This window comes from Gracilinanus agilis, chromosome 5 (assembly GCF_016433145.1).
Source record: "Gracilinanus agilis isolate LMUSP501 chromosome 5, AgileGrace, whole genome shotgun sequence".
NCBI classification, from domain to species: Eukaryota; Metazoa; Chordata; class Mammalia; order Didelphimorphia; family Didelphidae; genus Gracilinanus; species Gracilinanus agilis.
This window is the reverse complement of record NC_058134.1, coordinates 12,096,024-12,111,899: the sequence shown is the minus strand read 5'-3', so window position 1 is coordinate 12,111,899 and position 15,876 is coordinate 12,096,024. Positions and strand designations below refer to the sequence as shown.

Here is a 15,876-nt window from a genome sequence, read left to right as displayed (position 1 = left end):
TTTCATTTCAAGAAATTTGCACCAAGATTTTTAATTTTGGAGAACATGCCCATGTTGGAAGGGACTTTTCATAGTAACCCAAGGAAAGAACTTTGGAAATTCAATAAACTCCCATTATGAACCTCCAACAGAAGAACTCCCTCAAAAAAATGTGCTTTATGAATTCTCCAGATTTCAGCAGTTTGCTACCTAATTTACTTTGTGAGAAAAGGTGCCGAATCATTGAGTCTTTAGGAAATAAGATTAGACTGGGCTAAGAGACATAAGGGGGCCGGAGCAGGCACCAGCTCCTAACGTTGTGGCTGGATAGCCACATGACGAAGAGGATGTCAAATCAACCCACATGTATAAAGCACTTTGGATGGCCCTACCAGGCCCTGTCCCAAGCAGGCCTCAGTTTCCCCTTTGGTGCCCTGAGGACCAACAATTAGAATAGGCCCCTTCTAAGTTGGGGGTTCTCTGTAGGGGCTGCGAGGGGAGGGTCCCACAATGTCTACATACTTCATCGCGGCTGGTCACATTTCTGCATCCTTCCATCCCTGTATGTCTGCTCCCATCAGGACAGATGGCTGTGATGGCAAAATGGACTCCTTGTATCTGATTCTCCACCTGAACTCTCACTTCGGAAACGAGTTTCTGCAAAGGACAACACCTTCAATTACAGGACACCAAGAGTCCCACCGAGAAGTGAGGGATCAGTCGAGCACACTCAAAGCATGCCTGACTTCACGGTTCTCGCCCAATCAAAGAAAGACTGTTCTCTGCGACAACGGGATGAAGAACGCCATTGTTTTCATCACAGAGACCCAAATAGAGTTCAAGTACAGGAAGGACAAACCGGCCATTTCAGAGACAAGATTTCGGTACCCCCATTTTGGTCACCCACTTCCCCCCCCCAAATCCACACGCTTTACAAGAGTTGAGAATGTTTTGGTAGGTCTGGGTGCTCCCCACACGAGCATTGTTCCTTAATGTCAATGCTCTCCTTTCATAATATGGCTCCAAAAACCAGTGGGGAGCCCATCCATCATCATCGAGGGGGGAGAGGCGCGACAGCTGGACGTCTGGAGCCCACGGCTGCAAAAGAAAACGTTTCCCTTTCACAGACTCGAGCCCTGGAGAAAAGCTCATGGATTTTACTGACAGAGATGTGAAAAGAAACTTGCCTCGTTGGGTCCATTTCTACTTGTTGCTGCCTCAAGAAGGAGATTTCAGCTTTCTTCCACTGTGTTTCTTTTCTTTTTTTCTTTTTTTTTTTTTTGCCTTAATAATTGAAGAAAGGGTCTAGAGACTGCCAGAGATGTAGGAAAACCTCTGGCGCCTACCATTGACTGCCATGTTTGTCTAAGCTTCCCACCATGGCAAGGCCTCTGACAGAGTCAGAAACGAACTTCTAAAATAAGAGCATTTTCTCTTCTACTCCTGACATCGGTGCCAACAGATTCTAAGGACCTTTGTAGTGCACGAGCCAATAACGTCCTGGGCCCATAATACAGGGGAATAGCTTAACCCCTGAGTTCTAAACACAGGAACCAAGGAAAAGAAATCAGAGGGGAAAGGAGTCACGAAAGGAGATAAGAGGGTGAGAAACCTCAAACGATTTCCCCAGCGGAGAAAGATCAAGGCTTTAGGCGTTACGTTATGAGTAGTGACTAAATCCTACAACTTGGAATCACCGTGAACCGAGTTTGAATTCTGCTCAAGAGAATCACTAAATATCACCATTTTGGGGTTACTTAACCTCTCTGCCTTAGTTTCCTCATCTGTAAAATGAGAGATTGGATTCAAAAGCCTCTTCGGTCCCTCCTCACTCTAAATCTATAAGCCTGTACTGGAAAAAAAAAAAAAACAATCTTAGAGAATATCCTTTCTGACTGAATCATTTTTCAGATGGGGAAGTCAAGGTCCAAAAAAGTAGTTTCTTATAGAGAAACGTCTATGAAGGAACAGCTCCAAAAAGTGTGTAGAACATTGCTTAATAAATATCCTAATAAGATTCTGAGAGTAAACTTCAGAGCCAAGCTAATGCCTTTCTCTTCCCCAACATTTCCATGGGAAAACAATCTTTGAGTTAGAACATTGTTTAAACAGAGAATTCATTCTAATATTTAGGCATATAAATTAATGGCTTAAATCAGTGATGGGCAAACTATGGCCTGCGGGCCAGATGCAGCCCCCTGAAATGTTCTATCCAGGCTGTGACATTATTCCTAATCTGACAAATACAGTGAGTAGGATACGATACAACGAAACTTCAAAAGAGTTGCCTTAGAAACAGACTGAGAGAGGAGCATTTCCTTTCCTTTGACCCCTCTTTAAAAAGTTTGCCCATCACTGGTTTAAATAAATGAATGAAGGCTGCTGGTATATTCAACAGGTTCCTGACTTATGAACGATCAGGCATACTGAGAAGAAATGTCAGTGCCAGGAGCTTTCTTGGTCATGGTCATGATTGGCTTCTCAGGACAATTTGGGTTCGATCAAGGAATTTTAGAGGATGGAGTGGAGGCATCCTCCCAGACCCAGAATTTGGAAGTTAACAATGACACTACAATCGATTTCCTTTTTTACGCTGAGAGTGCCGTCACCCACTTTAGAGTGGAGAAAATGACAGTCAATGAATCTCAGTTTAAGAAAGGATATCAAAGATTGCCGAGTCAACCAGTACTTGAGCCAGAATCCATAGTATGAACGTCAAGCAGCAACCATCCAGGCTTTGACGGAAGACCCCTTCTAGTCCTCCGGGCACCCCTTCCACTTTTACAAACACTAAATAGGCCTCTTTGTGACATCCCCTCCTCACCCACATTCCTTTTCTAGTTCAAACCCAAAGGGTCAAGCAGATAAGACTAATCGCCCTTGCATGGGGGAGCTCTTCGTACACTTGATCACAGCGCTTCCATCCCTACAGACTCTTTTCTTCCTCATGTTAAACATTTGCATGTCCTTAAAAATTATTCTATCAAATGAACTCAAGGACCCTTTACAATATTTGTTGTGCCTCCTCTGGCTACTCTCTATTCCACCCATAATGCTTTTAAACTCTGCTCGCTCCTATCCCCCAAACCTAGTACAATGCACTGGATGGCATCTGACGAGGACAGAGCCTACAAGGATCCCACATTCCTCATCCTGGTCACTCGAGTACTTTTGATTCGGTCTACAACAAGAGCTTCTTCACTAACAAAGCATATTCTAAAAGAGGATGATGGAGTTTTTCATTAAATGATTTGTTCCTACTCAGCAAATATCTATTGAAGCGCCTACTTAGTGCTTAGAGGAACTTTGTCCTAGACTAGGACAGAATAAGCAGATGTAGTTTTCAGGAGCCTTTGCAGAATAGAGACATGGACACAAAGAAACTGAAGTCCACGTTCTTTAGTGTAGTCTGCAGTGGGCTTTGTGGGTGATGAATAACACGATTCTTCTCTCGTGATGTATGTCCATGCGACTCCTGAGCACTTATGACCACATCTTCATCCTTGGACAGATGAAGCCCGTTACATTAGATTGCAAAACGGAGTGAGATTTATGAAGGTCCGAGCGAGCCTATGAGGAGACCGGGCCAAATCCAATAAGATGACATTTCATCAAGGTAAATGCAAAGTCTCATTCATACGTGGCTCAAAAAATCAACTCCATGAGGTCAAGGTGGAGGACACTCAGTGAGAGGGAGATGTTCCTGGGGAACAGCTATAGATTTTTGGAACCTGAGAGCGCTGTAGGAGTAAGTTCTCAGGAGAATATGGTGTCCACCAAAGACCTAACTCACTTAGGTGGCTAATAATTAAGGACAATTTCCAGATCCAGGGAAGTGATGCTCCTGCCATACACTGCTCTGGGCAGACCTCTTCTAGATGGATTCAGTGTTGGGTAGCCCAGTCTGGGAAAGCCATCGACAAGCTAGAGGAGGATCACCAGGATGGTGAAGGAACATGACTATGCGTTCTATGAAAATCAATAGAAATATCTGAAAAATTTGAACTCAAAGAAGAGCAGAATGGCTCCTCATATCATCCAGGATCAACTAGAAAATCCTCTGTCTTTTAAACCCCTTTGCTGCCTACCTTTCAAGTACCTCTTACTTTGCTCTACATCCTTTGTAGACCTGGTGACCCTCACCTCCTTGCTCTTCCTTGTACTCCTTGTGAATTTGGACATTTTCTCCAGCTGTCCCCATAGGCCTGGAATTCTCTTTCTTTTAATATCCACCTCCTTTAAGCCCCAGCTAAAGTTTAACCTTTTACAAGAAGCCATTCATAGTTCTCCTTAATGCTCATATATTCTCTCTTGGATTAGTTCTCATTTATCCTATGTGTACACTGGATACAAAGAGCAATTTGCATGTTGTCTTCTCCATTGGATGAAGAGCTCCTTGATGACAAAGATCATTTTTGTCTTTCCCTGTATCATCAGATTAGAACTCAGTAGGTGCTTATTAATTGTTTGCTAATATTACATGAGAACTGTTTTCAAGTACTTGAGGGCTATCGTTGTCTTTGTGAAAATATGAATTCTTTGAGAGTAGAGCCTCTTTTGTGCATAATATTTTTAGCCTCATTGCCTAAAGCAATGCCTGGTACATAGGAAGCATGTAATCAATTCTTCTTGTTTGATAGGGAAATTAGGGACTTAGAGACCTCCCAGAGAGGACAGAGTGAGAAGCAATGGCTAGAGGTATTCAAGGGCAATTTTAATCTTCTAAGATAACTTTCTTTCTATTTCCAGATATGGAAAAATGGAATGTGCTGCTTTAGGAGGAAAGAAGTTTCTCCTCCCCAGAGATGTTAAAGTCAAGGACGGAAGAGCTCTTCAGAGGTAGAGTGCAGAAACATCAGTTGTTCATGGTTCAGGGTCAACATGGAATGAAGATAAGAATATTCCTAGTGCATGTTCAGGCCAAAGAATGATCAAATTTGAGAGTAATGATTCCGACCTTCTTTGCCTCTGTGCCACATCATACACTGTACATCTCAGCCATGCTTGTCTATTTTCTCTTTCCCATCTTGGTACTTTTACATGAATTATCCACTCTTGGACCTCAAATTCTCTCTCTTTACTTACACCTTTCAGATCCCCATAGTTTCCTTCAAAGCTTATTGGATTACAAGAAGTATTTCCTTGTTTGTACTTGTATCTCCAATATCTAGCTCGGTGGTTCCCAAAATTTTTTGGCCTACCGCCCCTTTCCAGAAAAAATATTCCTTAGCCCCCTGAAAATTAATTTTCTTTTTAAATTTTAATAGCAATTAATAGGAAAGATAAATGCCCCTGTGGCCATCACCGCACCCTGGATCGCTGCAGCACCCACCAGGGGGCAGTAGTGCCCACTTTGGGAATCACTGACCAAGATCAATATATTTTGGTATTTATTCTCTCTCTCTAAATATATACACACGTGTGTTATACATGTAAACACATACAAACACACATACACGTGTGTGTTACTTTGGTACATCTAGGTTGTTTACCCATTGTACATGTAAACATGTTGAGGTCAGGAATTGTTTCATGTTTATTTTTTATTCCCCAGAGCTTAGCACAATGCCTGGTGCAGAGTAGATGCTTGATAAATCCTTGCTGATGACTGACTTACTCATTTAGGAGGCTATTGATTTCAACATTTTGACTGGGCAGCTGGGTCAAGTCAGTCCAATAACTTTTCAATTCAGTTTAAGGAAAAAAGCACAAACCGTCCAAGTTAGCCGACTTAGAAAACTCTCCATTTGCTTGCTCCTGGGGCTTGGGGCAGTGCCCAGAGCAATGAGCATAATGCCCCATGTCCTTCTTCCTCGCTACTCTCCTGCCATCCCCAGAGTGATAGATTATGGAATCCTTCCTGGACTTTTTATAATCTCTAGGCTTGTACAGTTTCTCATTAACTGAGAGGGAGTCGGGGAGCCATTCATACTGCATTCGAGCTTCTGCTTTGCCACAGGAAGCTGTGAGCTGGAAACCCTCAAATAAGAAGGAGACTTGGGGCTGGCCAACGTACCTGATAGGCATCCACCACCAGGTTGTTGAGATTCGCTGCTTTTGATTCAATTTGGCCAGCCACGGTGCCAGGCAAGAGGGGCAGGAGATCCTGAAACAACACAGGAACATACATGACTCTAGGACAGCAATTCAGGAGAGGTTCCTGAGCATTTGTTGGCCATTTCCTCAGTGTTTTGGCAGTACTGGGTTAGGTAGAGATCTACGCAGAGAGATGCAGGGAAATGGCTGTCTTCTCCCAGGCCAACTCATCTAGACCCCATTTGGAAAGGAGAAAGTGGTGCCACATTCCCAAACTAAACTTTGTCCTTGACACGCCTCTGAGATCGGCCTTTCGTCCACCTCGATTTGTTCTGGCTTCAGTTTCCCCAACTGTAAAATGAAGGGTTTGACCTAGATGGCCTCTAGGTTCCCAGAGAAGAGAAAGCCAATTTTACACACTTACTAGGTGTAGTAATCAGTGAGGAAAGGAATACTTTTTGACCACCTAACCCAGGGACTCTATCCATTATATTCTACACAGCTAGTAACCTCTTGACCTGAAGATCTAAGAAGTAAAATATCATGGAAAGTGAAGAGAGAGAGAGAGAGAGAGAGAGAGTGTGAAATGACAGCAGATGCTTCTGACGTCATGGAGAATAAGCACGTTGTACACCTATGACTGGAGTGGGAGATTGAACAAGGTGCTCAGAGAAGAAGGCAAAGTTCAGGGTGTTTCTCTCTTGTCTTTATATCCTGATGCCTTCTTCCCAAAAACACACTGGATAAGTCATTCTATATCATCTGAATTTTCACTATTTCTTCTGTTCTGACAGAGACAGATACTGTCTCCTTGAGGGAATTCTAGGAAAAACTTGAAAGAAAAAATGTCTCAGGGATCTCACAAGCCAGCTTCCTGATTTTGGAGCTGAGCATTAGTGATGTGGAAAGATTAAGTAAGTTAGCCCAAGGTCACAGAAGTAATATGTAGAAGAACCAAGTTTTGAAGCTGGTTCTTCTGGTTTCAAATGTAGTGCTGTTTTCAATATATAACCCTTCCTCAAACTTCTGAAGTACACTTTCATAGGTGTTCTCTCCGAGCTCTCCACCCTAGTTTGGAATTTCTTCAGGCTGTCCAAATTGTTCTAAGGTCCTTCTTTGGGCAAAGAATATTGAGGAAGCAGAATTAACCTGGGGCTTGATTCTAGTGGAACTTGGCTTCATTTGAGACTCTCCAATATCTTCCTGAAAATGAGTCTGAACTTTTAAGATAGACCATAATTAATCTTGCCAGATTAAAGATGAACCAGGTCGAGTCTGTAGCCTTAGCGTGAACTCCCTGTCTATTGTAGTCTCCAATTAGATGGTGATTCCCAAAGTGGGCGCCACCGCCCCCTGGTGGGTACTGCAGTGATCCAGGAGGGCAGTGATGGCCACAGGGGCATTTATCTTTCCTATTAATTGATATTAAAATTTAAAAAAAAATTAATTTCCAGGGGAGCTAAGTAATATTTTTTTCTGGAAAGGGGGAGGTAGGCCAAAAAAGTTTGGGACCCACTGATCTAGATCAAGAAAGACAAGGATCAAGGTCAAGAAGCAGAAAGGTGAAGCATGAAACCAACGGTTATTCAATTCACAAAGTTCTCCTAAATAATACCCCTTTGGTATCAGTCACTCATTGACTTGAGAGGCAGAATAGTACAGTGTCAAGACTGCAGGAGAATGTAGAATCTGAAGGACTGAGTTCAAATTCTATCTCTGTCACTTAATGCCTCTGGGATCTTGGACAAGTCATGTAACTCCTCTGAGTCTCAGTTTCCTCATTGGTAATAAGAGAGTGTTAGAACAGATGACCTCTAACTTCACTTCCAATTTGAAATCTGTGGTTCCATGGCTGTTAGGATGAATTTATGAAAGATGAAGAGGAGAATGTTGAGAAATCACCCAACTAAAGCCTGTGTTTGTGCTCTTTTGTAGTGTACACTGGAAAACATGGTGAAAGAACCCGAGGAGGGAATTAACTGAACACAGATTCTCATTTGTGGTGCCAGAGAATTTCTGCATTTCAGAAATGCAACTAATCATTCATTTTGGCATATGAACAAAATTTAAAATCTAAAAAGCAAAAACATTTTGGAATTGGCCTACCTTGTACCAATGAAACTGCTTCCCTTGGACTGCAAATATAACATTAATATTGTTGTCTATTAATTTTTCTGCAAGTTGTCCCAGCGATGGGTGCTCCTGTAAGACAAAAGGGAATAGAAGGAGTCACATTCAGGGGACAGGACCCAGGACTCTGGGTTCACATTAAAAAGAAAAAAAAAGCAAGTAAGATCATAGTTTTAGTTGTGGGAAGGATTTCAGAGGGTATCCAGTCCAATCACCTTATCTCTTGGATGAGAAAAATCAAGCCTAGTTACGTGACTTACTGTGGTGACGGGGATACTTGCCCAAGTGCCAGACCCCATGTTAGATCCCAGGTCACTTGACTCCGAAGGCAGTTTACATATTTTTCTTTGAATCTTTAATACCTTGCGGATAATGCTTGGCAAACTGTGGGTGCTTAATAAATGCTTATTTAATTAACAGGGCAGAGTTATACGTTGACTAGCAGCATCAGATTTTTTGTCAAAAGAAACTAACATGATCATCTTAGGTTCATGGAGAAGCTCTGGCTCTGCATTTAGGTAGGTGGAAGCCCATCATCCAGAGAATAAATGGAGGCATCCCAAATAATACAAAAATAATACTGAACACATCTTTAGATTAAATGGTGAAATTAAAGTATTGAGACCTCAGGAGTGTATCTGACTTAGAAGCCCAAACTCCAAAATAGTGAGAATACTATTTTTAAAGTGTCTGAGATGGGATGGAGTAATGCTAAATTCCAAAAAGTCCCATCTCATCTGATGGAACGCACTGCCATTGAACCACACAAGCCGGAAGCAAGGCAGGCATCCATCAGCTCCTTTGCCAGCACCTTGATCAGTCATTAGAGCAAACTGACCCTGCAGAGTCAAACAGAACCCTTCCTGTGATCTGTTCTGTTGCCACAGCGCCAACTTCCCCCATGGTTTTCTCTGACAAATCAAATCCCTGCACAATCCCTCGTTAATGGTCTAACAGAAAGGAGGAGAAAGAAAAGTTGAGATTTTCAAAGTGAGAACTATAACAAAAGTGCATTTTTTGGTTTAAAATGAAGAAAGTGGGCATGAAAATGAGAAATCACGAGCACAGCCTCCCCATCCATGCTCCAAAGCAGGCAGTGCCCGCCATAGTTGAGAAAGAGCAGCATAGAGGAGAAGTGTATGTTATTGCTGAAAACAGGGAGTACAAATTCTGAGTGGGCTTAAATAAGCTATTGGCTTCCCCGATATACAGTGTTATGTAGAGGATGGCAGCATGGAATTCTGGGTGAGGCTGACCCTGTATTTTGCAGGGATTCCATGCTGCCATCCTCTACATAACAACAGATAGAGAAAATATGTGTAAATCCACCTGGGAGACCATCAAGACACAGACTGTTTTTAAACCCTTAACTTCTGCGTATTGGCTCCTAGGTGGAAGAGTGGTAAGGGTGGGCCATGGGGGTCAAGTGACTTGCCCAGGGTCACACAGCTGGGAAGGGTCTGAGGCCGAATTTGAACCCAGGACCTCCTGTCTCTAGGCCTGACTCTCCATCCACTGAGCTACCCAGCTGCCCCCAAGACACAGATATTAAATGGAACCAATTTGTGGGTGGTTCTGTAAGAATCTATTCTCATCATCTCCGTTCTGACGGGAGTCACTATATGAAATGGAAATGGAAGGTAAGAAGATAAAGGTGGCAAGAGCAAGTAGACTAACCTAAATACCTGCAGAAGAAACATATTCGAGGTAATCCTGTTTTAAAGGTCCTCAAAGAGGAAAAGATTGCAAGAAAAAAGCAGGATTACTATCTCGGCTCTATGACATCTTTGGGTCCATGTTCAAGGCACACACTGAGGGAATCCTTGATGAAAATATGTGAAGGGAATGAGCTGGCATTGAGAGGAGGCTTTTATAGCAGACTAGAAGGTTAAAGTCACACAGCTGGATGAGAGACAAAGTAAATATAATGCCAGTCTATTTTCTGTGGATGAAAAGTAGTTTTTTGGCTGAGAAGAACGACATAATGGTATGTCTCATCTTGTATATATTAAAAGTATACAATGTTCTATGACAGCTGTGATCACAGAGATAACTTGGTCCAACAAAAAGCCACTGAGTACCCACAGCAAATGAAGGGCCAAACACAATTTGATTGTGCTTGCTAAATGTGGGTATTTGTTAGTGTTGTAGAGAATATTCTGCACAGCATTCAAGAAGAGGGGCTGCCATATTGAAGACAGAATTCTCCAGATATTCCTATTTGTGCCTAATATTGTGCTGACTTGTTCAATCTTTGGGACTCCCCAGGAACTCTAATGAAATTAATGGTCATTGGAAAGAGATAAAGTATAGCCATCCACATGGAGAAACAAAGTGGATGAAAACACCTTATTGGCTAGATTTTAACACATGATTGGCTTGTTAGCCCATTCACTGTTCTTCTACCAGTCCCTATATCTTGAACAAAAGATACCAGGAATTAATAGGAATAGAAGATAAACCAGGGTTGCACTTTGGCTTCTGTACAGCGCTTTTAATGATTACAGCCTGCAACCTGACAGAAAAGACTTGCCTTTTTAGCATTCACATTCTCCTGGTGCTATTATTTGAATTTATTGATAACAAAAGACTGTTATGAATTTTGAAAAATCAACATTTCAGTGACTTGAAGGCCAAGAAAAAAAAAGACACAGACTCTATATAAGTGGGTTGAATTCCATTGCAAACAATGACTTTTGTAGGAGAAGTTGTATAAAAGTTGTTACCCAAAAGGTGAGATAAAAGACATTCTAGAGCATGAGGAGGAGGGTCAGCCACTCCTAAAGATCAGGCTACACACACACACACACACACACACACACACACATACACACACACACACACATTAATCGACTATCAATGTGTCATCTGTGTGTGTGTATATATATAACATACATATATATAAGCATATATATATATAAAACATACATATATATATATGCATGTCTATACAGAGAAAGAGAAAGCGACAGAGACAGAGGGAGTATCCTTAAGTATTCAAGGGTTCAAGTTTTTATAAGGATTTACAGAAAGACCTGGATAGAAATCACACAGTTAAAGGGATGGGAGAATTTGTCCAGCGCAATTAGAGGGAGAACTCATACCAATGAGATTTCAGACTTCCAGGAATGCTGAACTTGGAATCTACACCATCTTGGTCTCTACCTACTGAGACCATCACGGCTTATGAATCATCTCTTCACATTTTTTTTTTAATTTTGGGAACCAGGACAGAGGGTGGCGTTGCCAAAGTTTCCCTAGCTAGAAGGCTGTGGAGTTGAGGCATACGTACCCAGCTCTTCTGCCACCAAACCCCAAATTCTTTTAATACTCAGTGGGCATTTCATACATGCTTGTTGAATTGAATTGAATTTCCACACCCTTTGCTGCCCGTCTGCCGGACTCTGATCCGCCTTTCGTACACAAGCAGTGGGGCAGCAGACACCTCTCAAGCACTGGGTCGAGTCCAAGCGGAATGCCTCTTTTGCCCTTTTTCATGGACTTGTTAGAATCCCAGCTAATCTTGTGACTGAGATATTTGTCGCTAACATGACTCAGACTCAAACCAAATTTCAGTCCTTCGTCTTCCCAAGGCATAGATTTGTTTAAAAAGTTAAAGGGAATATTTTACCCTGAAGGCTTAATATCTGTGGCTCATATATAAAGTGACATCTATCCATAGCCGTCTATCCTTGTGATGGATGGATGTAGGGAAGACACGGTACTAAATCTCTCCCTGCCAATGGCAGTTGGTACCTCCTATGCAACTTACCATCTTAAAAAGCTGCCTGCAATGCTGAAAAATCATATGATTTACCCAGGATCATGCAGCTGGAATGAATCAAAGGCGAGACTTGAACTCCAGTCTTGAGAATATCCAGGCTAGCTCTCTATTTACTAACCTATCTTGCTTCTCCATATATGTGTATTAAAACAAATTTAACCCAATTCCTTGTTATATGGCTGACTACAATTCCTCCCTTCGGCATCTGCTTATTGAACCATTTTTTATTCCTCGAAAGGAAATAAATTACTATCATTTTATTTGTTTTGGGCGAGGGGAGCAGCTTAAAATGGCAGAACTTTCATCAAAAGAGCTTTAAGGAACATCTCCTTGCCTAGCTGTTGCCTGCTGATAACTGGCCATAGAACCAATTTTAGTAATTAACTCTATGTGTAAAGAATTGGAAACAGCAACTCTTTCATGACAATTAAGTAGCTCATTAAACACTTCTTTGGGTCTTGGATGTCAAATCAATGTGTCAAAGTTACTTAACTAGTGACATGCCTGAGGTTGGCTAAATCGGGTTGTGTTATGAATTTATTTTAAGTTTACAACCATTTATTGAATATGTTTGGTTTGCAAAACTGGAACATAGTCTGCCAAGCATTTGCTCTCCTACCTCCCCAACTCTTAATTTTTAAATTCATGTGAATTTTCAGGGAAATTTAATCCATATGTTTCTAACTTGTTTACACTTAACTCATCATAACATTGGTTTTGAAAGAGGTATGAGGTATGCACAATTTCGGCATCCTCCTGTGGTTTATCAATGCTCCCTCCTCCACTGGCCCCTACAAACAGGAAATCACATTGACCAAGGAGGCATAAACCCACCTTGAAAGGCACTTGTCTGGTCAGCAGATCAGGAAAAGAGGTTCAGTTGAGTTTGCAAACTTGGCTAGACAGATCCCCTGAACCCCTGAGGGGAGGGTGGGAGTGGATGAAATGTTTTAATAGAAAATTCCAAGTATATTGTAAGAGATTTTCTCTTTCATTACAAACTTAGAACAGATGTTTCCATAAGCCACTGTTGACAACCAAAGGGTAGATGAATTGCCATGACAGAAGCCCTTCCCCTTCTTCATGCAGTTTACTATCATTATCGCCTTTTATCTTTTCCGCCTCCTCTTTCACTAGCCAAGAGAAAATCCTCCCTCCTGAGTAGCTGTCCAGGTCCAGTGAAATCCCTGCTCTCCCCATCCACACTCCCCCTCAAGCTAACCCACTACAGACTCCTTTTCCAAACTTGGAAAATAATTAATAATGATGATAGGTATTTCGGGGGCAGAAGGGAGGAGTGATGGGGATGGACTGAGACAGTCGCTTAATTACTGCCGGGTAAGGAGGCTGACCCCTCTGCTATTTCTCTTCTTCACTCACACTTTCTTAGAGGCCTGTGGGAAGTAACTCATAAAAGTCTGAGAAGAAGGGGAGGGCAGAGTGATTCATGGGGAGCAACTTGGGACATAGAGATAGCTGAGAAGAGGGAGGCAAAACAGGATTTTCATACCTGGCACACCATGGTAGATGAGAGAAATGGGACAAGATAAAAGGAGGTTCTTTAGCTAAATTTTAAGTAGATGGCAAAAAAAAGAAAAGAAAAGAAAAGAAAAGAAAAGCAAATGCCCCTGGAATATTAGGAAACCGAACCGAGCCAGCCCGAACCTGTAGCTTCTGTAAATTAGTCTATAGTAAAAACAACATAACTTTAGGCTTTTATCTGAAGGAGAAATCATCACTTCCTGGCACAGTCAATAAATGCTTGATTTGCTAAATAATACATTTAAATGAGTGATTGATTTCTAGGGAAGTCACATGGTTCATAGAGCGTCAGTCTAACTCATCAGAGATTTTCCCAGCGCTCACCACGTGCTAGGGGCAGTGAGGTGGCTCAGGAGGATGGGGTTCCAGGCTTGCCGTCAGCAAGACTCTTTTCCCCAGTTCAGTCTGGCCTCAGATAGTTATTAGCTGTGTGATCCTGGACAAGTCACTGACCAATATTTGCTTCAGTTTCCTGTTAAATGAGCTGGAGCAGGAAATGGCCAACCACTCCAATATCTTTGCCAAGAAAACCCCAAAGGGGTCACAAAGAGTTGGACATGACTGAAAGTTGACTGAACCACACCAACACCAAGTGCTGGAGGTGGGGACCAAAGAGACCTCAAGAGGGAGAGACCCGACCCCTCACAAGGAGGGGTTGTCATCTTGAAACAGGAGGAGGCTCCTGAGCTGTGTCTGTTATGGGCACTAGGTAGGCACTAGTGATGCTAAGATAAAATGGTTCTGGATACCGAGGAGGCTGCAATCTAGTAGGAGGGGTAAATTATGTACACGTGTAGCCTAACACAAAGAAGACCAGGATATATATGTATATGGCAAAAATAATATGGGACAATGAGGCAGGGAAGGTCACTTTCCTCTGGGAGATGAAGGAAGATTTTGGGACAAAGGAGGAGGACTTCAATAGGTAGACATGTTGGAAGAGTATATATTCCAACCATGAATGAATATAGAGAGACTGGAGAAAACAAGACAGACACTCAGTTCAGCAGAAACCCATGACGGCTTGAGGAGGAGTAATGGACCTGAATTAATTCTGCTATGGTGGATTGGGAGGAGATCAGGGAAGACCTTTACCACGAATAGATTTTGCCCTATAAGCAATAGGGAGCCACAGTATATTTCTCAGTAGGGGAGCACCACATTTATGTGTATTGGGAAGATTTTAATTTGGCAGCTTTGAGAAGGATGGATTATAGAGGTGAGAGATTGGGGGCATAGAGACCAGGAAGGAGGCTTTGGCCAGAGCCTAGAAAAATAGGGAAGAAGTGAAGGGAAGAAGGGAAGAAGACAATGCGAGTGGAGAAGAAGCAGCTGCCTGCAGGACCCAGTAATCATTACATGTGTTTGCAGATTGGCATTGATTTTTTTTGTTTGATTTCCCAAAACACAAAGTGTAGTGGAAAAGAGCCAATTCAAGGACAACCAACCTGGCAGGCATCCTAGTGAATTCACAGCTCACTGACTTTGACAGACCACATTTCTGGTGCCTGTAGATGCTCAGTAAGAAGAAAAAAAATCCAGTTTTAGAGCTAGAAGGAACCATCAAGTTCAACCCATTTGTTTCACAAGGGAAGAAAGTGAGGCTCTGAATTTCAAGAACTTTCCCAAGCTCTTTCACTCGAGCTGACAGCAGAATTTGGACTTGAGCAAAGTGATTTGACTCCCAGACCAGTGTTCTTGTCACAGCACTCGGCTTCTCAGTCTCAGTATGGGTTGGTTTTCCTTCAAGTTGGTCAGGCTAAAGATGGAACATAATTATATCATCGCCTTAAAGCAGGTCGATCTGCGATCCTGGCCCTGACTGATACAGTGGTAGTTCCTTCATCTCATTGATAGCAGCACACCCAGCACTGAAGCACATTTTTGAGATCAAGGATGCTAATATCAGAACAGATTTGCCTTTAAAGTCTCCTATTTACTCATTATTCATAAAGCCATTTGTTTTATGTTAAGTAAGGGTTAGAGGAGAGATTTGAACTCAGGTCTTCCTGAACCAGAGTCTACTCTACCCATTCCTCCAAGTCAAGTTCACAACTGAAATCCCCTTGAACCATCTCTGCAGCACTAAGTGCTTGCAACGGTCGGCAACCTTTTTGGCAGTGAGAGCCATAAAAGCCTGGAAGGAGAAGGATGGAGGTGGAAGGCGCTGGAATATGGGGCGGGGACTGAAGGGTCCACTGGGGCACATCCTGGGGCTCTGCCCAGACTGGCCTGTGGGTTGGTGGAGCCAGATGTGGCTTGAGAGCCATACGTTGCAAACCCCTGTTATAGGAATCATTATTCTTAACTGTGATGGGGAAACTGAGGCTCTGGGAGGTGATCCACTTACTCCTAGTCACACAGCCCAGGTCCCGGGCAGGATTAGTGGGCAAGACCCTGGAGCA

At 42.5% G+C, this 15,876-nt stretch overlaps 1 protein-coding gene across 1 annotated transcript in view; it reads right to left on the bottom strand.

Moving 5' to 3' along the window:
- The window catches only part of ITGB8 (integrin subunit beta 8), a 96,586-nt gene that overhangs the window by 16,287 nt on the left and 64,423 nt on the right, over positions 1-15,876 (bottom strand). The window contains exons 7-9 of the mRNA XM_044678852.1: positions 8,122-8,217; positions 5,996-6,085; positions 502-636 (exon numbers count right to left, since the gene is read on the bottom strand). Of these exons, the coding sequence (XP_044534787.1) occupies positions 502-636; positions 5,996-6,085; positions 8,122-8,217 (321 nt within the window). The remainder of the gene's footprint in view (positions 1-501; positions 637-5,995; positions 6,086-8,121; positions 8,218-15,876) is intronic.